At 42.8% G+C, this 25,313-nt stretch overlaps 1 protein-coding gene across 2 annotated transcripts in view; it reads right to left on the reverse strand.

Moving 5' to 3' along the window:
• The window catches only part of LOC147977204 (aspartokinase 3, chloroplastic-like), a 44,899-nt gene that overhangs the window by 8,585 nt on the left and 11,001 nt on the right, over positions 1–25,313 (reverse strand). Inside the window, exons 3-12 of one of the 2 annotated variants that reach the window (XM_087519197.1) lie at positions 20,561–24,277; positions 20,378–20,460; positions 20,206–20,252; positions 17,983–18,137; positions 17,281–17,430; positions 17,081–17,167; positions 14,831–14,947; positions 14,424–14,546; positions 14,242–14,334; positions 10–126 (exon numbers count right to left, since the gene is read on the reverse strand). In XM_087519197.1, the coding sequence (XP_087375323.1) occupies positions 10–126; positions 14,242–14,334; positions 14,424–14,546; positions 14,831–14,947; positions 17,081–17,167; positions 17,281–17,430; positions 17,983–18,137; positions 20,206–20,252; positions 20,378–20,460; positions 20,561–21,589 (2,001 nt within the window). In that variant the 5' untranslated portion in view covers positions 21,590–24,277. The remainder of the gene's footprint in view (positions 1–9; positions 127–14,241; positions 14,335–14,423; positions 14,547–14,830; positions 14,948–17,080; positions 17,168–17,280; positions 17,431–17,982; positions 18,138–20,205; positions 20,253–20,377; positions 20,461–20,560; positions 24,278–25,313) is intronic. The other variant, XM_087519198.1, reaches the window with a different exon arrangement.

The raw sequence follows: 25,313 nt of genomic DNA on the forward strand, positions 1-25,313 counted from the left end.
TGTGCTTACCCGTTGCGTCAATTTACCGCCACACAATTTTGATGGATGTAGGGTAACAGATATTTTGCCTCCACTAGTTACCTCACAATCAACACATATGCCCCAACGTTTGAAAATAGAGAAGACCTGCACGCATTATATACAATCAAGAAAGTGGATATTTTAAACTCCCATGCCGCCATGCACATACCCTCCTATCTATAGGTCATCCAGTTTTGCACTGAGATCCATTTGTCTTGCTATAGAAATTTTTCTTCTTTGTTTCTCTCAAACAAAGCAACACTTGAACTTGAAACTATGCAGGTCAACAACACATGAGTACTAGACTCTGCGGAAATTGTGTCAGATTTTATGGTTCAAAATAAATAACTACTCCCTCCGTTCCTAAATATAAGTCTTTTTTAAAGATTTCAATATGGACTACATATGGATGTATATGGACGTATTTTAGCGTGTAGATTCACTCATTTTGCTCCGTATGTAGTCCATTTTGGAATCTCTATAAACACTTATATATAGGAAAGGAGGGAGTAAATGATAAAGAACCAAAAACCCAGAAAACATCTATGTACAATGTAGTACCCATGAACTCTAGACTCGTAAAGTTTCAAGCTCAATTTTCTTTTGGAGAATAAAACAGAAAAAATGTACACTTGAATCTTGATGCAAAACTAGCTAGCGGCCCCAAATTTTGTAAGTTACCCTACAATCAAACAAATAATACACTGTATAAATATAATAGTGCATATATTACTCTTTTATGTGGACCTGTTCGTGTAAAAAATGTAATCTAGGGGATCTCTCATATCTTAGAGAAAATAATAGCTTTTGAACCTCTGGGTGTGCCTAAATAGCTTATTATGTGATTTAAATTGGTACTCATCTTCTTACCCACTTAGTTGTGCATTATTCGATATTATAGCCAATTTAACAGAAAATTTGCACCCCGACACCTTAATCCCACTTGTCAAATCGATGTAGTGGCCAAATCATATGCAATGTCACAAGATATTGAACAAAATTATGAAAATTTATAAATCATTAAAAAAACATCTCTTTTGTTTTCAGCTTGAAATATATAGTGATATTCGTTCAAACAATTTGTAGAACTATGGAATCGGGTACATTGCAAAATAATTAATATCATATTTGTAGTATAGTTACTTAACAAAATTTAAATCCTTGATAAGTGATGTTTAACGCTAATCCTATTTCATTACTATTCTTAAATCTCATGAATTCTTGATTATAATGTGACAACCATATTCTAATTTGAAAATACTACATTGTTCATAGATTTTTAGACATATATTATTTCAATCATTTTCTGATGGAAGGCAATAAAATACAAACATATGTAACCTAAATAGGATTCAAAATTCACATTCACGAGGAATAATTGAATTTAAATTTCTTACTCTGCATTCTTATTTTCTTAGTTTACTGAATTTAATTTTAGATTGAAATGAGTTGTTTTGAAAATTCACAATCATTTCTTGGAATTCAAGGAATTTAGTGGAAGATAAAGTATGACAAGTAAAGTTAAATTTAGTTTATTAAATATTGCTAAAATAACTCAAAATAAATTCCTTTTCATATTCCTAGCACATGTATATTAAAATGGAGTGCAGATTTTCTCCTCCCCCCCGCCCGCCCATAGATACAAGTTCTACGGGTACATATGGTTATGTGCATGCCACCCCACATGATATTAGTATAAATGTTAATTGGTATCATTGATTTGCGATTAGTAGCATACTTGAACAACACCATTCTCAAGAAAAATTGTCATATCTTCTTTTACAAACTAAAATAAAAATAAGCATTACATGATACCATAAATACAAGTGCTCACATGCATATCTACCAGCTTGTACGAACTAAAAAACAAAAGAATCAATACATGGTATTTTAGCTAAAATGCTTACATGCATGTTCTGTCTTCTACTATGAACTAAAAAAGAGAAATAATTCATGGTATCTTACCTATCAAATGCATCCCAAATGAATGTACCTTGTTCGCTAGATTGTATGTGACCTTTTGAAGTTTGACTAGCCTCAGACAATCGAAGGAAATATGCCCTAGAGGCAACAATAAATGGTATTACTTATTTCCATGTTTGTAATTAATTTTTACTTTTTGTGTTATAATTGCAAACGTTCCCAAGTCTGCAATAAGCACGAGATTCAGAGGAAAACCTAGTTGCATGTGCGGAATAATAAATAACAAATAGATTCCTAGTGTCTCCTCTAAGGCTAGCTCATGTGTTGCACCATGGTCTTGTTTTCCAGATCATGGGAAATGTTAAAGTAATAAGGATGTAGGAAACAATGATAACACATTGTTGGAAGAACAATTATGTTTAATGACCCAATCAAATGATATACTATGAGATCACATCGTAATTTAGTTATAAGTATAATCACACAAAAGTTAATGTATGCCTAATTCCTTAGGTCGTGAGAGTATCAACTATCTTCATACTAGATGATGTACTCTGGGGTACACCAAATGTCAACCGTAATAGGATGATCATAACGGCAACTTACAGGTGCATCAAAAAAGTATGACAAGGTACTCGATAGCTCAAGACTAGAATTTGCTCCTCCAACGAGAACATATATTCTTAGGGACCGCTTGATGTGATGGTATCCATCATCGTCTGGCCATACAACGTGACTTGTTCATGGGCATGCCAGAACACGGTAACGAGAAAAGAGAACAAAAACCTGTAACGAGGATAATAGGTGTAGTGATCAAAAGTTCATTCACGGCGGATAAATCTCACCCCTGGTTTTGTAAAGTCTCGTCAAGCAAAGGGAATAGCACATAGGAACAATAGGTTCACTTGATATTTATTCATGTGGGTGTAGGGGTCAATATGGATGTACGCGGGTCTGCTATTGATCATTGAACCGAAAGGAGTTCTGGGTTCATGTCAACACTTTACCAAACCCACATGGTTACACACTTAAGTGATATCTATCAGTTGAGTACTACATTTGTTAACAGCTGAAAAAAATTCACCGGAAAAGTTTCAGAATATTGAAAATGTTTCGGAGAGAGATTTGGAAGTGCTTCAAAAAAAGGGAACTGTTTCAGAGAAAATCAGATGAGTTTCTGTAAACCAGAAAAGTTCCAGGAAGCCTAAAAAGACCATCTATGGGCAAGAAATGTTCCGGAATTTTTTGGAGCTTCTCGGGAAATTCCTAGGGTGCCATGGGCTAGCCCCAAAGCAAGGCCCAAGTGGGGAAGCCCCATGGGCCTTCTGGGCCCCATAAGTAGGGTGCCCCCTCCAACTTGGTGGCCAAGACACCTTTTTGCTGCCTCTAAGATTTGGGTGGGGCCCCTTCCTTGGGGTGCATCAAGGATAGGAAAACCCTCCTCCGAGGCTGCCCACCACTCCCTTGCACCTATAAAATAGTGAGGGGCAGCCCGCTCCAACGCATCCAATCTTGGTGAGGAGGTTGCTCCTCTCTCTCTCTCTCTCTAGAACTGTTCCTACGCCACAAGGCTGTAGCACCTCCTCCTCTAGTTCTCTGATGGCACTCTCGTTCTGGACAATGAAAACCTGTCGAATCGGTGGTTCCGCATGTGTAACCTAGCTGGAGCAATCTGCATACACATGGTGGTGAGAACTTTGTGGTGGTGGACCCCAACGCAAAAGGCATACGTGAAGACGTATAAGAAAAGCTGCATAATCAGGCTAAGGCTGACAATTTCTGCCATGGAAGCAAAAATAGGCGGTTGCGGCGGCGATTTCTGCTAGTACGACAACGTTTTCGGCTGCCATGGCAGTAGTTTTAGCTGAAAAATCTTTTCTACCGAAACTGCTACCTCGAGAACGTTTTTGCGACCATGTGATAGTTTTTGGCTGAAACTGCGTGAAGACAATGCGGACTTCTCCGACGGACGGGTCTATGCCATATCACACTTTTATGAATTGCATGTGATGTTGGTTGCTTTTATTGCACCCTTTTAAATATGCCATATCACACTTTTATGAATTGCATGTCTCTCACATTGAAATATGTAGTAGTTAGTATTCTCCCAAGTGCAGCGGTGTCTGGAATACGTGTCACTACGGGATGTGCCATGCTACCATGGGTGTGGACAACATGAACCATATGAGGCAGGAGTGCTTAGACTGCACAATGAGATCACTTGGTTGTCTTGATGTTCATGGAAAGATTCTTGAGCTCGGAACACGCCCATTGAAAGATGAACACAAGTCAGATAGAGATGTGATTGGTAAGTTGGCCTACTGGTTGAAATTTTCACCATCACTGATGCTACATTCCAATTGTGAATAATTGAGACACGGGTCTTGAATAGCTGGCAATCAATTATGAGAGATATTAATTTAAGTGAGAGCACACTTTAAAATTAAAATTGTTTAATTCTTACTGCAATTAATTATGAACAATGTCTAAGTGTATTTTGCATTATAGTTGTAGAACAATGGTTTGTATTTTCACCTTCCATGTTGATATTGGTTAGCTGTTTAAATTATGTGGTTAAAACTTTACAATTGGTAACGTAATATGACGATTGTCCTAAAAAAAATGCCAAGAAATATTATGTCTGATTGCATGCTTTCAATATTCTCCCGTTGATGCTATGGATGATGTGACTCGTGACCTTTGATCCAAAAGCTACAGTTATGTCATGATCCAGTGCAATATGCTTGCTTCTATGAGACCCAAACTTCAAAATGTTTGGGATAATTATGTGATATTCTTGGAACTATTTGTTTTTCAGAAACAAACAAAGGCTAGAAGATACAAGATATCCAAAGCAATATTTTCTTGTAAGTTTAGGTGAAGCACCATTCTTTAGACTAAAATGAATGGGCTCGGGAAGAATGTCATTCATGTGATTATGGTGAATAAATCTACAACTTAAGGAGAAAGTACAAGTCCGAAGGGTCTTAGTAATACTTACATGCATAGAAAGTCTGGGGCTAGCACCCAACTTAAAGTTGGGTGCTTTTTCTTTGAGTAGGAGAAATAAGTCATCTTAGGTTGTGCACCGTGACCAAGGAAGAGAGTAAAACGAGAGAACTTAATGTTTATTTGCTAATTCATAGCATTGCATGCAATGAACTAACCGTTGCATGTCGTGTTTGGTAGTCTCAAGTCATTTAAAGCATGTACGCTTCGCATCTCTTATTGGTTGATATGTCAAGAAACAAGAAATGAGGTGGGAGTTAATGCACCGTGCCTAAGTGTTTTGGGATTATTTTATTTTCGTAAGGTGACTTATACACCTAGACGGAGGGAGTACAACTTAAGGAGAAAGTACAAGTTCGAAGGGTCTTAGTAAGACTTACATGCCTAGGAAGTCTGGGGCTAGCGCCCAACATAAAGTTGGGTGCTTTTTCTTTGAGTAGGAGAAATATTGGAAGTAAAACTATAAGAAGTATAAAGGAAAAAGAAAGAAGACTGAAAGGTTCAGCTCAGGAATGAATGTCATACAACTTATAGATATGTAGATGGCTGGTCAAATATGTAATTCTTGGATTTTCTTTTATTAAATTATTAGTCATTAAATCTTGGGTATTGTGATCAAAGGTCGATTACAAGGATACTTGCTTGATTGCATGCATTGCAACTCGCTGCAAGAACTGCTACGACCTAAACGACTAGCAAGTAACGAGGTTTAGGTATGAGTTGGGAACATAGTAAAAGGTACTTATCGTCCGTGCATCACCTATGTATTTAACTTAATAATTCACTTTAGAATCTAGTAAATTGTTACTACACTCTAGCCTGTTGCATCATATTTGTTGCAAGGAGGTTGTTTGTAAGTGAACAATTGACTTTCGGTGTTATGAATAGCATAAGGGCCATACTCCCATTATGAATGAGATGTCTGTAATGAATATTGATGATAATATGAAACATCCATAACACTAGCGCTAAATATCGCAGGACTAAAAGAATACAACATATATGTGGCACTGCATTTCGTCACATTGGAGAAACCTGCATGGAGACATTCCATAATGATGGACTTTGTAGTCATTTGATTATGAATCTCTAACAAATACAACTTTTGTCCAAAAGTTAAATTGACTAAAATACCGTTTACAGGCCATAAAGAACGGGCGCCTAAATTATTGCTAAACATACGTACTTATTTGTACAGTCCAAATGACTTCAAACTCCACTACTGGCAAGCAGTGGATTTATTTATCTTCAGTGATGACTTAGGTAGATATGTGAATATTTGCTTAATGAGACATAAGTCTGGATCCTTTGAAAAATGAAGTAGAAATCATTGTAACAAGAGAATTATGTTCCTGCATTCACATTGTGGAGAGGAATACTTGAGTTACAATTTTAGCGAATGTCTGATGAGTTGTGAAATAGTTTCATAATTTACGCATCTCGGAGCACCATTGAGAATATTGTTTCCAAGAGATGTAATCAAACCATTGATGACATAGTAATATCAAAGATGACGTTAATCAACTTGTGATTATCCTTTTTTAAGTTATGATTTAGAGATTAAGGATTCTACACTAAAAAGAGCATCATAAAATCTGTTGAAATGACGCCATATGAGACATGGTATGGTATCCTCTTAACATTTGGGAATATGAAACGTATGTAAAATGTTTACAAGCTTGTGTCCCAAATCTGGTAATTTCTACTTTGTAGGTTATCCCAAAGTATTGGATATTCCTTTGTAACTACGCCAAGGCAAATTGTTTGTCACAAATACGGTGTTTTTGGAAGAAAATAATTGCTTGCAAAATAGTGAGTGTGAGGATAGTGCATCTCGACGAGATTATGGAATCTTCGTCATTATGTCAAAGGAAATAAACGCCAGAAGTAGTTCCACGTCTGAGTTCAACAATCACTTGAATCGAGTGGGAGTTAATCTTCCAGATAAGATAGTGATGTTTCTCCAAAGTCATTGCCACCAAGCTGCTAGAGCTTCGTAATGAACTATAACATATCAGGGATAGATGTGATGATCCTTGAGATATTCGCGATGCTTGACACCGCGAAAGTAGAAGTCAAGTAGGAGCATCAATTGTTGATGGTTAGTTAAAAACCACTAGTTTCAAGAAGGGCAAGGGCAAGAAAGGGATACTTCATGAAACGACAAGTCAGTTGCTGCTCAAGTTAAGAAACCCAAAGTTGAACCCAAGCCCGAGACTAAGTGCTTCTGTAATAAGGGGGAATAGCCACTGGAGCAGAATTACCCTAGATACTTGGTAGATGAGAAGGCTGGCAAGGTCGATAGAAGTATATTGGATATACATTATGTTAATGTGTACTTTACTAGTACTCCTAGTAGCACCAGGGTATTAGATACCGGTTCGGTTGCTAAGTGTTAGTAACTCGAAATAAAAGCTATGGAATAAACGGAGACTAGCTAAAGGTGAGATGACGATATGTGTTGGAAGTGTTTCCAAGCTTGATGTGATCAAGCATCGCATACTCCCTCTACCACCGAGATTGGTGTTAGACCTAAGTAATTGTTATTTGGTGTTTGCGTTGAGCATAGACATGATTGGATTATGCCTATCGCAATACGGTCATTCATTTAAGGATAATAATAGTTACTCTGTTTATTTGAATAATACCTTCAATGGTCTTGCACCTAAAATGAATAGTTTATTGAATCTCGATCATAGTGATACACATGTTCATGCCAAAAGATATAAGATAGTAATGATAGTACCACCTACTTGTGGCACTGCCACGTAAGTCATATCGGAATAAAACGCATGAAGAAGCTCCATGTTGATGGATCTTTGGGCTCACTCGTTTTTTTTGAAAAGTTTGAGACATGCGAACCATGTCTATTGGTGTATACGCATGAAGAAACTCCATGCAGATGGACCGTTTGGACTCACTTGATTTTGAATCGCTTGAGACATGCAAATCATACCACATGGGCAAGATGACTGAAAGCTTCGGTTTCAGTAAAATGGAACAAGAAAGCAACTTGTTGGAAGTAACACATTTTGATGTGTGCAGTCCAATGAGTGCTGGGGCACGCAGTGGATATCGTTATGCTCTTACTTCACAGATGATTTGAGTAGATACTGAGTATATTTACTTGATGAAACACAAGTCTGAATTATTGAATGGTTCAAGTAATTTCAGAATGAAATTGAAGATCGTCGTGACAAGAGGATAAAATATCTATGATATGATCATAGAGATGAATATCTGAATTACGAGTTTGGCACAGAATTAAGACATTGTGGAAATTGTTTCACAATTAATACAGCCTGGAACACCATAGTGTGATGGTGTGTCCGAACATCATAACTGCACCCTATTGGATATGATGCATACCATGATGTCTCTTATCGAATTACCACGATAGTTTATGGGTTAGGCATTAGAGACAACCACGTTCACTTTAAATAGGGCACCACGTAATTCCGATGAGATGACACCGTATGAACTATGGTTTAGAGAAACCTAAGCTGTCATTTCTTAAAAGTTTGGGGCTGCGACGCTTATGTGAAAAAGTTTTAGGCTGATAAGCTCGAACCCAAAGCGGATAAATGCATCTTCATAGGACACCCAAAACAGTTGGGTATACCTCCTGTCTCAGATCCGGAAGCAATAAGGGATTGTTTCTAGAATCGGGTCCTTTCCCGAGGAAAAGTTTCTCTCAAAAGAATTGAGTGGGAGGATGGTGGAGACTTGATGAGGTTATTGAACCGTCTCTTCAACTAGTGAGTGGCAGGGCACAGGGAGTTGTTCCTGTGGCACCTACACCAATTGAAGTAGAAGCTTATGATAGTGATCATGAAACTTCAGATCAAGTCACTACCAAACCTCGTGGGATGACAAGGAGGCGTAGAGTGATACGTAATCCTGTCTTGGAAGTCATGTTGCTAGACAACAATGAACCTATGAGCTATGGAGAAGCGATGGTGGGCCTGGATTCCAAAATGGCTCGAGGCCATATAAAATCCAAGAGAGGATCCATGTATGAAAACAAAGTGTAGACTTTGGTAGAACGGCTCGATGCTCGTGAGGCTGTTGAGTACAGATGGATTTTAAAAGGAAGATGGACAATGATGGTAAATGTCACCATTAAGAAAGCTCGACTTGTCGTTAAGATGTTTCCCGACAAGTTCAAGGAGTTGACTACGATGAGACTTTCTCACACGTAGCGATGCTAAAAGTTTGTTGGAATTATGTTAGCAGTTACTGCATTATTTATGAAATCTTGCAGATAGGATGTCAAAACATTGTTTCCTCGACGATTTTCTTGAGGTAAGGTTGTATGAGATACAACCAGAAGGTTTTGTCAATCCTGAAAAATGCTAACAAGTATGCAAAGCTCCAGCAATCCTTCTAAGGAGTGGAGTAAGCATCTCGGAGTTGGAATGTACGCTTTGATGAGATGATCAAAGATTTTGGGTTTATACAAAGTTTATGAGAAACTTGTATTTCCAAAGAAGTGAGTGGGAGCACTATAGAATTTCTGATGAGTATATGTTGTTGACATATTGTTGATCAGAAATGATGTAGAATTTCTGGAAAGCATATAGGGTTATTTGAAAAGTGTTTTTCAATGGAAAACCTGGATTAAGCCACTTGAACATTGAGCATCAAGATCTATAAGGATAGATCAAAACGCTTAATGGTACTTTCAAATGAGCACATACCTTGACATGATCTTGAAGGTGTTCAAGATGGATCGGTCAAAGAAGGAGTTCTTGCCTGAGTTGTAAGGTATGAAGTTAAGACTTAAAGCTCGACCACGGTAGAATAGAGAGAAAGGACGAAGGTCGTCCCCTATGCTTAGACATAGGCTCCATAGTATGCTATGCTGTGTACCGCACCTGATGTGTGCCTTGCCACATGTCCGACAAGAGGGTACAAAGGTGATCAAGGAGTGGATCACCAAACAGCGGTCAAAATTGTCCTTGGAGAAAATAAGGACATGTTTCTCGATTATGGAGCTGATAAAGAGTTCGGCGTAAAGGGTTACATTGATGCAAGCCTTAACACCTATCCGAATGACTCTGAGTAGCAAACCGGATATGTATAGTGGAGCAACCATTTGGAATAGCTCCAAGTGGAATGTGGTAGCAGCATCTACGATATGACATAGAGATTTGCGAAGTACATACGGATCTGAATGTTGCAGACCCGTTGACTAAAACCTCTCTCACAAGCATAACATGATCAAACCCAGAACTCATTGAGTGTTAATCACATAGTGATGTGAACTAGATTATTGACTCTAGTAAACTCTTTGGATGTTCGTCACATGGCGATGTGACCTATGAGTGTTAATCACATGGCGATGTGAACTAGATTATTGACTCTAATGCAAGTGGGAGACTGTTGGAAATATGCCCTAGAGGCAATAGTAAATTGGTTATTATTATATTTCCTTGTTCATGATAATCATTTATTATCCATGCTAGAATTGTATTGATAGGAAACTCATATACATGTGTGGATACATAGACAACACCATGTGACCTATGAGTGTTAATCACATGGCGATGTGAACTAGATTATTGACTCTAATGCAAGTGGGAGACTGTTGGAAATATGCCCTAGAGGCAATAATAAATTGGTTATTATTATATTTCCTTGTTCATGATAATCGTTTATTATCCATGCTAGAATTGTATTGATAGGAAACTCATATACATGTGTGGATACATAGACAACACCATGTCCCTAGTAAGCCTCTAGTTGACTAGCTCGTTGATCAATAGATGGTTACGGTTTTCTTACCATGGACATTGGATGTCATTGATAACGGGATCACATCATTAGAAGAATGATGTGATGGACAAGACCCAATCCTAAGCATAGCACAAGATCGTGTAGTTCGCATGCTAAAGCTTTTTCTAATGTCAAGTATCATTTCCTTAGACCATGAGATTGTGCAACTCCCGGATACCGTAGGAATACTTTGGGTGTGCCAAACGTCACAACGTAACTGGGTGGCTATAAAGGTACACTACAGGTATCTCCGAAAGTGTCTGTTGGGTTGGCACGAATCGAGACTGGGATTTGTCACTCCGTGTGACAGAGAGGTATCTCTGGGCCCACTCGGTAGGACATCATCATAATGTGCACAATGTGACCAAGGAGTTGATCGCGGGATGATGTGTTACGGAACGAGTAAAGAGACTTGCCGGTAACGAGATTGAACAAAGTATCGGGATACCGACGATCGAATCTCGGGCAAGTACAATACCACTAGACAAAGGGAATTGTATACGGGATTGATCGAATCCTCGACATCGTGGTTCATCCGATGAGATCATCATGGAACATGTGGGAGCCAACATGGGTATCCAGATCCCGCTGTTGGTTATTGACCGGAGAACGTCTCGTTCATGTCTGCATGCTTCCCGAACCCGTAGGGTCTACACACTTAAGGTTCGATAACGCTAGGGTTATAAAGGAAGTTTGTATGTGGTTACCGAATGTTGTTCGGAGTCCCGGATGAGATCCCGGACGTCACGAGGAGTTCCGGAATGGTCTGGAGGTAAAGATTTATATATAGGAAGTCATCATACGGTCACCGGAATAATTCGGGGGGTTGCCGGTATTGTACCGGGACCACCGGAGGGGTTCCGGGGGTCCACCGGGAGGGTCCACCTGCCATGGAGGGCCCTATGGGCTGTATGTGGAGAGGGACCAGCCCCTTAGTGGGCTGGGCGCCTCCCCCCCTAAGGCCCATGCGCCTAGGGTTTGGGGGAACCCTAAAGGGGGGGCTCCCCCTTGCCTTGGGGGGCAAGGCAACCCCCCTTGGCCGCCGGCCCTCCTCAGATGGGATCTGAGGGGGCCGGCCCCCCCCCTCTCCCTTGCCCCTATATATATGTGGGGGGTGGGAGGGCAGCCGCACCAAGGTTCTGACGCAGCCCTCCCCCTCTCCCAAGTCCTTCTCCTCTCCCGCGGTGCTTGGCGAAGCCCTGCAGGATTGCCACACTCCTCCACCGCCACCACGCTGTTGTGCTGCTGCTGGATGGAGTCTTCCCCAACCTCTCCTTCTCCCCTTGCTGGATCAAGGCGTAGGAGACGTCACCGGGCTGTACGTGTGTTGAACACGGAGGTGCCGTCCGTTCGGCACTAGGATCATCGATGATTTGGATCACGACGAGTACGACTCCTTCAACCTCGTTCTCTTGAACGCTTCCGCTTAGCGATCTACAAGGGTATGTAGATACACTCTCCTTCCCCTCGTTGCTGGTTTCTCCATAGATAGATCTTGGTGACACGTAGGAAAATTTTGAATTTCTGCTACGTTCCCCAACAAATATGACCTAGAGGAAATAATAAATTTTATTACTTATTTCCATGTTCATAATTAATGTTTATTTTCTATGCTATAATTGCAATGATTATCGAGTCTGCAATAACCACGAGACTCGGAGGAAAACCTAGTAGCATGCATGGAATAATGAAAAGGAAATAGATTCCTAGTCATGCCTCTAAGACTAGTTCATGTGTTGCATGATGGTCTTGTTTTCCTGATCATGTACATAGTTAAAGTAACAAGGATGCATGCGGGCAACAATGAGAACACATTGTTGGAAGAATAATTGTGTTAGATAGACCCAATCAATTAACATAACAAGAGATCACAACATCATTTATTTATAAGTATAATCATGTAGAAGTTAACGTATGCAAAATTCCTTAGGACGTGATAGTCTCAAGTATCTTCAGACCAGATGATGTAGTTTGGGGTACACCAAATTTCAACCATAATCGGATGATCATAAGGCAACTTATAGGCGCATCAAAATGTATGACAAGGTACTTGATAGCTCGAGACAGGAATTTGCTCCTTCGACGATGGAGAGATATTCGAAGCACCCTCTTGTTGTAAAGATATCCATCATTGTTTGGCCAGACACGGAGTGACTTGTTCACCGGTGCTTAAACACGACAACGAGAGCAGAGAACAAAACTTGTAACGATGATAACATGTATAGTGATCAAAAGTTGATTCACGGGGATACAGATAAGGGAATGGCACATAGGAACAATAGGTTCACTCAATATTTATTCATGTGGGTGTAGGTGTCGATATGGATGTACGCAGTTCCTCTATTGATCATTTAACTGAAAGGAGTTCCAGGTTCATGCCTAGAATTTGCTGAACCTGCGGGGTCACACACTTAAGAGCTATCAATCTGTTGAGTACTAGATGAGTTAAGAGCTAAGATAAATTCACCGAAAATGCTTTGGGAATATTGAAAATGTTTTGGACAGTGAATCGGAAGTGGTTTGAGAAAAAAGGAAAGTGTCTCGGAGAAAATCTGATGAGTTTCGGTAAATCAGAAAAGTTCTGGGAAGCCTAAGAAGATCTTTTGCGGGCTAGGAAGGTTCAAGAATTTTACTGAAGCTTCCCGTGAAATGGCTAGGGCGGCAAGATCTAGCCTTAAGGCAATGTCCAAGTGGGGAAGCAGCCACATGGGCCCATAAGTTGGCCGCCATCCAACTTGGTGGGCAAGGCACATTTTTGGCGCGGCTAAGGTTTGGGTGGGGCCCCTCCCTTGGGGCTCGCCAAGGAGGAGGTAGCCCCTCCTCCAAGGTTGTCCGCCTCTCCCCTAGACCTATCAATAGTGAGGGGAAGACCCTCCAAATGCATCCAATCTTGGCGTGGAGGCTTCTCTCTCTCTCTATCTATCTATCTATCTATCTCTCTCTCTCTCCCTCTCTCTCTCTCCACTCGAATTGTTCCTACACCGCAAGGCTAGCTACTCCACCTCCTCCTCTAGTTCTCCAATGGCGATCTCGTTCTAGACGGCGAAGCCTTGTCGGATCTGTGGTTTCGTATGTGTGGATACATATAGAGGCACTGTACGTTCGGTGCTTGATCTATGATTAGTTCGAAGGATAAAATTGCACCTAGGTGGTAGAACCCAGTTGCGGGAATATGCATCAACACACTTCACCAACTCTTATGTCCGATGCGTTATCTCTGTAAGCCATCTAATCTATATCCAAACTCACTTCCATCTTCATTCGGATCATGGGTTAATTCGTAGGTGCGGAACTTTTTTAAAGTTTTGTACTATGTTTCCCAACAATTTTTTTACCAACTCTACAGTTACTATACATACATCTAAATAATGGTAAATGATAAACAATGCTAGCACATTTCCCAAGAAATTGATTGTACAATGAGGTTAGAGGAGGCAACTATCCCCAGGGGCATTAGGTTCCTACTAAAATGATTAAACAAGCTATAGATGGAACTGTTGTTGTATGTACCTGTGCTTTAAAGTCACATAGACTGAGCAGCCTTGTACTCTCTATATTCAACACGAAAATATTGGATTTCAACACAATGCTGCTTAATATAGTCTGAAAAAATGTACAATCAGGGATCAATAGTCCAGCAAGCTATTTAGCCATAAAAAACGACAATATGTTAATATAGTCATACAACAAACCTTGCTCATATCTCTTGTTTGTGTTATCGTAGTGCCAAGTGCTTCAGGGTTGGAAGTGTTTTTAATCATAACAATTGGTAGGCCACCTTTGATGGCAAATAACATCGACTGGGGGTGAAAACTCTAATAATTGGAAAAAGTAATTACGTAGGTGAGTAAAAAGATAATGAAGATTCCAGGCATTCAAAAAACGTATTCTAGTATAGTAATAGAAACCTAGACTTGCCACATCACCAAGGAAGTATCACAAGTAACCCCACCATCATATATATCAAAATAACTCATTAATTCCATAACATTTTCTACCTAGAAAACTCCCAGGACCACAGAGAAAAAGTTGAACTACAAAATAAAATGAAATAACAAATAGTTTCAAGAGAAGAGCAAAAGAATATCAAGGAGAATACCGGATGACCAGAGTACGCAAGTTCAATTGCCTCATCAAAAGTCAACTTGTGCACCGGTATGGCATCAATGCAAATATTAGGATCTCCTGTAAATACACCTTGTGTGTCCTCCCAAATCTATTCCATATTAGGAAAATCAGTTATAATGGCATGTGACATTGCAAAAATATATAGGAGCACGAAAAAACAAAAGCAATTATTAGAAATGAAAATTCCTCTCAAGAATAATATATTTTGTGTAACTTAGGAAATGCGCAATCCTCATAGGGGGGATAATCTTATCAAACATGATTGACAATGGAGCAAGCCATATTATTTATTTGACTAAGATGATACAATCCAACTTATGTTTCTAGTTGTCATGTACTATATCCATCCAAAATGTAGGTTATTTTTGCATTGTTTAGTCAAATATTTCTAGTTTAGACCATTCATAGGTGAAAATAGTTAGCATCTAAAGCATATTTGATATGACTAGATTTACCATCAAATATACTTTTGTAGTGTTTAAATTTTTTTATCTGAGACGGCATGCTTGCACATAAAATGGTGCTGAAATTTTCACCTTGAAAAATGTGTCAATGTTATAAAAAATATGCATTTTGGACAAAAGGACATACTAGTTTGTGTTTTGGTAGATCATAGCACATTTAATGTAGCATCTCCAACCAGCATATTCCATATATTTGATGCTCATCAAAATGGATTGGGAAAGGTGTTCCGCTCAAGGATGCTAGCTAGGGAGCTTAGTACCCGCCAGAGGCGGCATGGTCTATACTAGTGATATATGTTTTAGGAAATAACTGACATTGTTCTACATGCAAGAAAGGGGAGAAAAGGAGTGAATGGGTGGACCCTATTGACATATTTACATGAGTAAAGATGACTAGCGCACTTCCAAATGACTGGAGTGATTCGATACAACTTAGTTTGCTTGTTTGCTACTACTACTATTGAAATGACTTGTTTCCGGTGATGGCAGTGGTTGTGTATAGCTGGGTAGAGCTCTCCAAATCCATGCCCATATCTAGCTACCCGCAAGTTGTGTTGTACTTGCGATGATATTCATGTGACCAAATTTCTGTCATGCCCATGCCTGTTATACAGTTGTCCATGAAGTCCCATGGAGAAAAATGTAGGAGGAACACCGGTGGTTTGGGACGGGGCGCGAAACTGGGGATTGGGGAAGATGTGGCATGGGTTGGCTCATTTGGCTAGTTAAGCACTAGTCGATTGCCGGTGGTATGGAAAGGGCAACCAAGGGTTTGAGTGGGTGAGCGCATGAGAAAATTGGGGAATGGGGAGGAGGGCAGAGCACATAGGGGTGGATGCAAAGTGGATGGGGGATGAGAGCCAGGTGGGTGAGGGCTGGAATTCATCCGCGGTGATGTGTAGAAAGCATGCAGGGTCTCATCGGTTTGGCTTGGGATTGACCATTTAGTTAGGGACTTAGAGTTTTGCTACTTTCGTAGGTCTAGGTTCACTTCCATGTCGTACCCACATGTCAAATGTATATCCAACAAGTATCCATGGAGCTAAATATATGTCCATCTCAAACCATGAGTTTACGGGAACCTATCCGCAAAAATACATGGAAAAAATTTCATCCATTCCGTTGTCCAATAGACTCACTATCCACGGGTACCCGGATCCATGGATAAACTATCAATCCTAGGTTCCACTCAGTTGCTTGCCTGTTGTTCTTATTGTTGCTACTGCTAACACTTCTACCGCTATCCTTATTGGTCGTTTAGATGTTAGCCATGGGACCTTTTTTTTCTTGAAACATTATAATGACTAAAACACATGGATCATGCACATTTCAAATGCAGAGGTTGTGAGAGCAACAAAATAGTATTCCTTTTCAAAACTAGATTGTGTGTTGAACTTTATTGGTTAAAACATCTAGATAATTTGAGCCATTAAAACAACATAGTCAACCTCTGATGTATGCTTTTTGATGGCTTAATAATGGTAACTATAGCTTCTGGCTCTAAAGGCATATTCACTGAGAGTAGGGCTACCAACATGTATTTTTCTCATTGAAAAAATATAGCGCGCTATAGCGCCGCTAATAGCACGCTATAGCATGTAGAGAATGGTCTCACTAAATAAATCAGTGTACAATGTCTCGCTAATAGTACATTATAGCGTGTTATAGCCCGCTAAGCGTAATTTAAGGGGCGGCGCTATTTTGTATAGCACGCTATTTTTTTCTTGATTTTTCTTCACAAAGAATATAAAACAAACCTGGATTTCTCCTGACCCCAAGGCTTTGCCAACGATCATAGCAGTCAAGTCACTACCTAAAGGAGTGATTTCACCCGGTTTGCATGCCTGAAATTTCATGCACATCATCATAAACATGCACTCACCAATCCTGCTGTAGTGAAGCCCTACACCGTATTATGAAAAATAAAAAGTTTGAAATAAAAATAAAAATTGCATACCTCCCTGGCGAAACAAGGAACTACGGGAATAGCAGGGCCATCAATCCAATCTCCAAGTAATTTTTTGGCAACAGCAGGATAAGCTGTTTGAAGAATATCCATGGTAGAGGAGTTGTCGGTAGTTATAACGCTAAAAGCATGTGCATCATACTGCAAGGAAATAGTTTAAATTAAGTCATATGTTGTTGGGATGGAAAACATCAATGTTATTAGTGAAGCATGTTTTATATTTTTAGATAATCGATGCACACAATTAATAGTCATGTGCCAAAAGAAAAATAGGAAGAATGTTTAATATTACCTGAAAGGTATACAATTCATTGCATGTTTCTGGACATGGTAATATATTTAATTGCGGGCTTATGCCCTATGAGATATAGATATGGGGCAACAACATTGACATCCACATGCAGTAGCGAAAATAAATGGCAAAGTTAAGCACTAATATTTTAATGAAGTACTCATGAGAACGTTTACCAGACATACAATATGTCTATATATGCAAGTCAATTGCATTTTTAGTATTTTTAAACTAGTACTGACTAACATATTTAACTATACATACATTTTAATGGCAACCAGCTATTTTCATTAAAAAAATGAATAACCCCCTGGTTCAGAAAAAAGAACAAGAAAATTAGTTTGGGCTCGAACGACTACATATGTACTAATTGCATGAAGTAGGTAATTGACTAATCGTACCTTCCGTGACTTCTTCCCACGTTCATTTAAATATGCAGAAAATATTGTTGTAGACATGCTTTCACCCAAGGAAACAAGGCGCCATACTGCAGTAGGAGTTAACCCTTTCTCCACAGCAACGTACTCAAGGTTTTTTTCCAACTGGTCCAATAAATCTGTTTAGTTTAACAATGAGAAAGGCAATGTTAGTGCTACACAACATGCTTTTCACTGAAGAAAAAGGAATGTGCGAAGCGCTAAATTTCTCCGGCATATTAGCTCCCATGATTTTACCTCCCCGGAAACTTAATACACAAGGGTTCAAATGCTAAAGATTGAGTGATCACATCTTGTGATTTTTCTTTTTGCACGGTACACCTTGTGATATTCTTATAACTATATAAGTATTCGGTGCACCACATTCTACATGTTAAGCTTGAAAAAACGCCTTACATTATAGGACAGAGGGAGCAGTAAATGAACTGCAGAAAGCAGATTTTGTACATCTAAGTAAAATTTTACTTGAAATGCACAAATACATTCAAACAAATGGAAGTATATACATTCCATGGTGAACCAATAATCAAAACACGTGTAGAATAAGCATATAGAAGTTGAACCAAAAGTATATATATTACATTATGTAATGAAATAAAGTTAGAAGAATGTCCAAAACAGGATGCGGAATGGACTCAGTTTGTCTTCAAGAAGAGGGGATCAATAATGTCTCCCTAACAGAAAAATAAACTCTAAAAGTAATTGTTTTGAATGTCTTGGGAAATATAACGAGCATATGAATGTACATGTGTAAACTAGTAAGCATGCCGTATTTTTTTCTATTACATTACCTAGGGGGTCCACATACGAGGGTATTTTGATGCATAGGAAATGAAATATATTTGCAAAAAATGATGGTCTTGTTCCACAAAATAAAATTCATAGGAATGTAATATATTAACCAAAAATGATGGTTTGGGTCCACAAAACCAATCACATGTCCCAGTCACTAGCCAGTTGTCATCTACAGTGAGACTGATTGGCCATGTGTCCTTTGTAACCTAGTAAACATTGCTAGAATCAGTTGCATGGAGATTAATATGTGAATATAACCAACGTGTTCAGTTTGTATATAGTGAGGTCAATCAAGTGAGATCAAACAATGACATTTGAATCAGGGAAAAAAGGGTTAAACCAACTAGAGTGAAGTTGCTTACTCATTCTCAAAAGTGGTGTTATTTCTTAGTCGACCAAGAAATTATTATTTTGAAGTCACTGCTAAGAACCATCTGATCTAAACATGAGATTCATCTAAGTAGACTCACCCATAGTCACTCTCTAAAAATACGTGTGATTTGTTTTAATCTATTTTGTTCTAAGATGTCTTAATAGAAGGACATGATAAGAAAAAAATATTATTTATGCTCAGTTAGTGCATTCCTGGTTTCTCCAGAAAAGTGACAGGCACAAGTTTAATACAGATCTACAAACCAGAATATCATTCGTAGGCCTAAATATCTAGAACTTAGACCTTAAGAAGAATCTGCTTGTCGAGTATATGACTCCTCAAACTTCTGAATGTGGAGGCAATGTGATCTTAAGAATGTAGACCTTTTGTCCATATATAGAGCTAACACAAAGGTACCTATTTTTCGAGTGAATTAAGAAAGGTGAAACACAGTTCCTCCAATTTGGCTTCTTCATTATCACGTCAAGATCGAGTAGGAGAGATGCCCCACCCTGGTGTATATATAAACGTCATTTGCATGTCCATTATTGAGCCAAAATTAGCAGTTTGGAATGAATTGATTTACAGATTGAAAATTTTATTTGTCACCTCACCGGATTGAGTATTCACTTCTGTATATGTACAGTTTTTTGTCCGATTAATCATTTACTGAAGCACTCGTCATTTGGTGACTTCCAGATTCAGTTATAATGCAAACGTAAGTCACTTTTAAGAAACTCTTGGCTGATGGAACATTCGATTTGACTATATATATGTAGACTGCAACAACAACCAGAGCAGGAGCCCATGGTGCATGTTTACGGAGTACATCAAATTGCAGTTGGTTATCACGAAATTCGTAAATGCATGTCCAAGTGTGTGCTAATGGGCTATGTTTTTTCGGCAGGGAAAAGCTAATGGGATATGTTAATTCTTGTTTCTCTCTCTAATTTGCTATGTGTTATTTGTGTACATAGCTCGTTGTCATCTCTGTTCACGTTTGCTGATAATTAACATACCTGAAATAGCCTCGCGAACATTGTGTACTCCAAGTTCATCAATCGTCCTGTGCAGCGGTAAAGCAAAGGAAATACATATAACCTGACAACTGACAACATGCATAAACACACCAAAAACAAACAGGAGGGGGGGGGGGGGGGGGGGGGGGCGGGGGGGAGCAAGACACCACACCGGACATGCAGCTCCTTTATGTCCGCGAGCTCGGCTATTTCACACACCTTCTGCTCGCCGCAGCTCACCGCCATCTCTGCAGCCTGTCACAAATGGGCACCATATTTAGCATTGCAATATATATGAATCCGAACACTTACATAGAAGGGGGCCATGACTACAAAATGCTAGTAGTACACGTACATCTAGAATGTTGCTGGCCGTGTCCCCCATGGCGGACAGAACAACCACCGGAATCTCACCTGCCCGGGCAGGGACTCCTAGGACGAGATTGGCCATCTCCTTTATCCGCTGGGCCGATTTTATGGACGAACCACCGAATTTCATCACGACGGTGAGTCCACTCCTTGGTTCATCCACCACCGCCTTCTTCATAGTAGCGGCATTCCGGCGCCCCAAGTCCCTTGCCCTGTTAGGGTTTTCCCCTCTCGGCCTACACAGAGTCCCAAGCTCGGCGTGTCCCTGCTGGTCGTCGGTATTAGCTTCTGATATACCGCAACGGCCAGCAACCGGGTGAACGTCGACCCGGGCAGCTTGGACATGCATCTGGTCTTCGCCAGAGATGGGCCTTATTTGGTCAACCCATGGAGCCTCTGCGCCGGTGGAGCTGGCTTCCATGGATGTCGCTGGAAGCTTGGGTTTTGTCCTGTGCAGCTTGAACAGAACCAGCTGCTTCCTGGCACCCTTGTCCCGGTCGAGCCCAATCTCGACCATGCTCCAGCCTAGCCTCTCCCTCTTTGGCCTCTTCTTCTTTGAAGATTTTCTATCCTCGGGCTGCTGGTTTTTTTTGCTGGAGATGTAGGAGAGCGTGCGCTTGTTAGCCCCAACTGGGTTGTTGTCTTGGTCGAGAATTTGCGAGGTCCTAGTTTCCGGGTGCCAGAGCGTTTTGCCGTCGCCGACACGGAGATCCCGCTTAGCCGTCGAGGATGATCGGCCATCCACGCTCGGCTGCCACTTGGTGCCGCTGATGATGTACCACTCGCTTCCTTTCCCGTTGCCGAGGTCAGCGGACGGGGCCAGGTCGCGAACAAGTTCGCCTGGGGGTTTGGCGAAGGCGTCCTTCACCACATGGATGCGGGGGTGGGTGGATGGATTCCCGTCTGACCTGCGCTGGAGATGGCCGGCGAGAACGAGATCCGGCAGGGGCGTCTGGGATTGCAGCTCGCTGCCCGGCAAAATCCGATCGCCAGCCATCAGCTCGTCTAGCATCATGGCCGGCGGTGATCTGGTCGAGATGGACGGAAGAGGAGCTTTTTTGGAATTACTCGAGTCAGGCTGGATCTGGCGGAGGGAGGAACTAGATCACCGCCGCCGGTGAAATGAAGTAAAGAAAGTGGCGAATAGCGATGGTGTGGACTGTGGAGACTGGAACCGCGTTGGTGGAGACTGGAGTAGTACACAAGTACTAGGAGTAGTCGTGTGCGTGACCACCTGGCCGGACGTTCCTGTCCAAAAGAAAAGAAAATGGCTCCGCGACAAAATTTATTATTCTTTCCCTTAACAAACTTCCAGAGTTTACTTTTAAATTAAATAACCTTTCTAGAGTTTAAAGATGAATTTTACTACTAATCAGACAGCTAACCACACATTTTGGCGCGGTTGCGTTTGATGCCCGAGACGACTTTTCTTTCGGGCAGGAACCACATGCCCGAGAGGGGATCAGCGCGCCGGCCGACACGGGATCGCGCTGCTCCATTCCACCTGTGCGCCCACGTACTGTGCGCTATACCTGTCTTGATTGAGAAAGCTCAGAGTCGAAACACTCGCGTCCCCGAGTCCCCCAGTCAAGTCCGATTACCCTTTTCGGTAAGAGGCCGAACGGGGAGAACATTTGACTGACAGCTTGCGTGTGACGAGAAACGTACGCCTATACGGAACTCTTGCAAAATTTCTTATTTACCGTTCGTGTAAATCAGGCAGCTAGTCGACCAGGGAGCTGCTACGTACTACCAACAGTAGTTGTGTTGGCACGATTCAGAGTTAGAGACCGATCGATCCAACTCATGGATGAGGGGATGGCCGGATGGATTCCCGTCTGACCTGCGTTAGAGAACAAATGGCCGGCCAGAACGAGAGGATCCAGCTGGGATTGCAACAGCATCTTCAGCCTTTCCGCGGCCCAGAGACTGAAATATCGCCTCCCGCGGGCTAGCCGGCGCTATTTTCGCCGTGGGGGCGCTCGGGTTCCCAACTGCCATCCCAAGTTGGCCCCAGAGATCGTTTTTTGAAAAACAAATTCGGCTAAATTTTGAAGAAAATGACATGAATGTGGACCAAATTCAGGCAGTTTTCATTCATATTTGTACAGATTTAAAGACATAATTAAAAACTAAAAAAACGCCGCCGCCGCCGCCCCGAGCCTATTACATGCCGAGGAGCTTGTAGAAGACGGTGTAGTCGCTGCCGTCGTCGCCATCGTCCTTGCTGCAGCCCTGTCCTGGGTCGCCGTTGAGGACGGGGTTGGTCGGCGCCGGCGCCTCCTCGTCGCTGTCATCGAGGATGATGACACCGCCCTCGTCGCGGCTGCAGCGATAAGCGACGTTCTCCTCCAGGGCGCGGCGCTGGCACTCCATTTCCTTCCACACGTAGTCATCCCGCGCCCATTTCAGGCCAGTTTTGAGGTCGGCGACCATGTCGACGTGCTCCTGCATGGCGGCGACGGGCGGCGTCGCCGGCTCCTTCTTAGGCCTGACCCCATGGGAAGGAAGGGAAGGTTGGCGGGAGCCCTCGTTTATGATGAGGCTACCGCCGCGGCTGCGCCAGCGCTTCGGCGTCTCCTGGGGCTCGGCCTTAACAGCGGCGAGCGGCGTCGTTGTGCCAGAGGAGTGGGAGCCGGAGGAAGAGGACGACGCCCCGTCATGCACCTCCGGCAGCGCTGCCCGGATCCGCATGATCTCGCCGCGGCGTTCAGCTTCGAAGGGCGGTGGGGGGCACGGGGACGCCGCCGGCGCTGAACCTCCACGAGCCCGACACGCGCATGTCGGGTGGCGCCAGTTAGTTAGCCTCGTAGAGGAGGCGCGCCTCCCACTCGTGCAAATGGCGGTGGCTGAAGCTATTGGCCGCCGCTCCGTCGTCGGGGAACCACTCCGCCATCACCGGGCTAGAGTCGGGGAAAGGAGAGAGGGTGGTCGACAGCATATTAGAGAGGGGCGGCAGCGAGAGAGATGGTTGTGGCGAGGCAGGTGTGCGGCCAGCTGCGAGGCGAGCGGCTTTTATAGCGGCGCGGGGGCGACAGCAGTGTGGTTGCGTGGCGGGAAGGGGCGAGATGCGTGACGGCTCGCCTTTATTATGCCACCCGTGATCAATGGAAGGCTGACCCGCGGCAGCCTTGCCATTGATTTGCACTGGAGCCGAGGCAATGAGATGAGGACGACGATGCAGTCGCTGACTCGACGGGTCCATGGGGTGGGAATCGGGCATGGGAAGTTTTGGCATGTTTTTCCTTTCCCCCGGCGCCCCTGGTCGGCCCCCAGCGCGTTGGGTTTGGCCTGGGTCCGCCGGCGCCAATTTTGGTCCTAACCGGCGAAATTTGGGCTGCTGGGGGAGCGACTGGGCCATTTTTTTGGAGCCAGCGATAAAAAAGCGGCCTGGGAGGCTGTTGGGGGGGTGGAGATGCTCTGACCGGAAAAATCCCAAGCTCATCCAGAGTCTTGGTCGGCGCAGTGATCTGGTTGAGATGGACGGAAGAGGATCCTTTTCCGAATTAAAGGAGCCCTGCCGTGCCAAGTCTGGTTCGATCGGGCGGGAGGGACGAGCTAGATCCACCCACCAGCGGTGAAACTGAAAGTAAGGAAGTTGCACGGCTAGCAACGACCTAGATGCGAACTTACCGTAGATGTTTATGGCATCTCCAATGCGCGGAAGTGGACACAGATGCGGGAACCGGCCATCCAATACTACCTGTATACATTTCAAACCACCTTTCAACACACCGGATGAAATACATGCAAACCAAAGCACATTTCAAACATTTTTCATTAAACAAAAGCAAGCGAACCTAAACCTATCTTACGGTGGCGCCTGTTGTCCACTTGCTTTGTATTCCGCATCGGCGACCACATCCTCCGTCTACCATCTTCATGGGTGGCGGGGTTTAAGACACGTGAAGTGAAGATGTGGTCGCCGGCGAGGAAGAGTAGAAACATGGGAGATGGGACCGGACCACTTGGGACACCATGCCCTACTCATCCCTGGACAAGTCCGCAACCGTACATCGCCGGTGCCGGTGGAGAGTCCGGCATTGTCCACCTGCCACATGCGCTCCGCAATTTCGACGGTCGCTTGTAGAACGCACAGCTGGCGGCGTTCTCGTCCTCGCTTGCCAAAGCCCCCCCCTCCCCCTCCCCCCCCCCCCCTCCCGCGTGTGCGACCACGTCCGCATCTGGCTCTGCCACCTCTGCGTCGTGAGCGGCAGCTTGAGCACGTGCAGCCTCGTAATGCGCCCGCCGCTCCATGATGAAGTTATGGTTCGCCGTGACCATGGCTGGCATGGCCTCCTTGCTTGCGCGCTCGCCGTAGATTTTGGCCCTCCGTCAACGGTGCTACTCAAGGAGGAACATGTTGTACCATTGCTCCTTCTACGCCAGCCGAAACGCCAATATAGGTGTCGGCGCAGGATGCTCCTCCTCTACCATGGTAGTGCGACTGCGCCTGCTCTGTGGTCAGGCCGGCATGCACAAACATGGGGTCGAGCGCGGAGTCATCATCGGAGCATGTCTCCATCGTGGAGTACTCTTCGGACACCTAAGGCGAGCTGGCCTATATGTCGTGCTCGATCCACCAGGTGTGGCAGACCTGCCAGGTGGCTGCCTCGTGCTTCTGCTCCGACGACAGGCTCTCCAACAAAGCGCTTGATCTTGCGGTCATGGCGGATATGATGTAAGGGAGGAGGCTATGGAGCAGAAGTGTTGTGGTGTGGAATTAGGCGGGTGCAGCC

The sequence above is a fragment of the Triticum urartu genome, chromosome 4A (genome assembly GCF_056163025.1).
Source record: "Triticum urartu cultivar PI428250 chromosome 4A, HENAU_Tu73, whole genome shotgun sequence".
Classification (NCBI taxonomy): domain Eukaryota; kingdom Viridiplantae; phylum Streptophyta; class Magnoliopsida; order Poales; family Poaceae; genus Triticum; species Triticum urartu.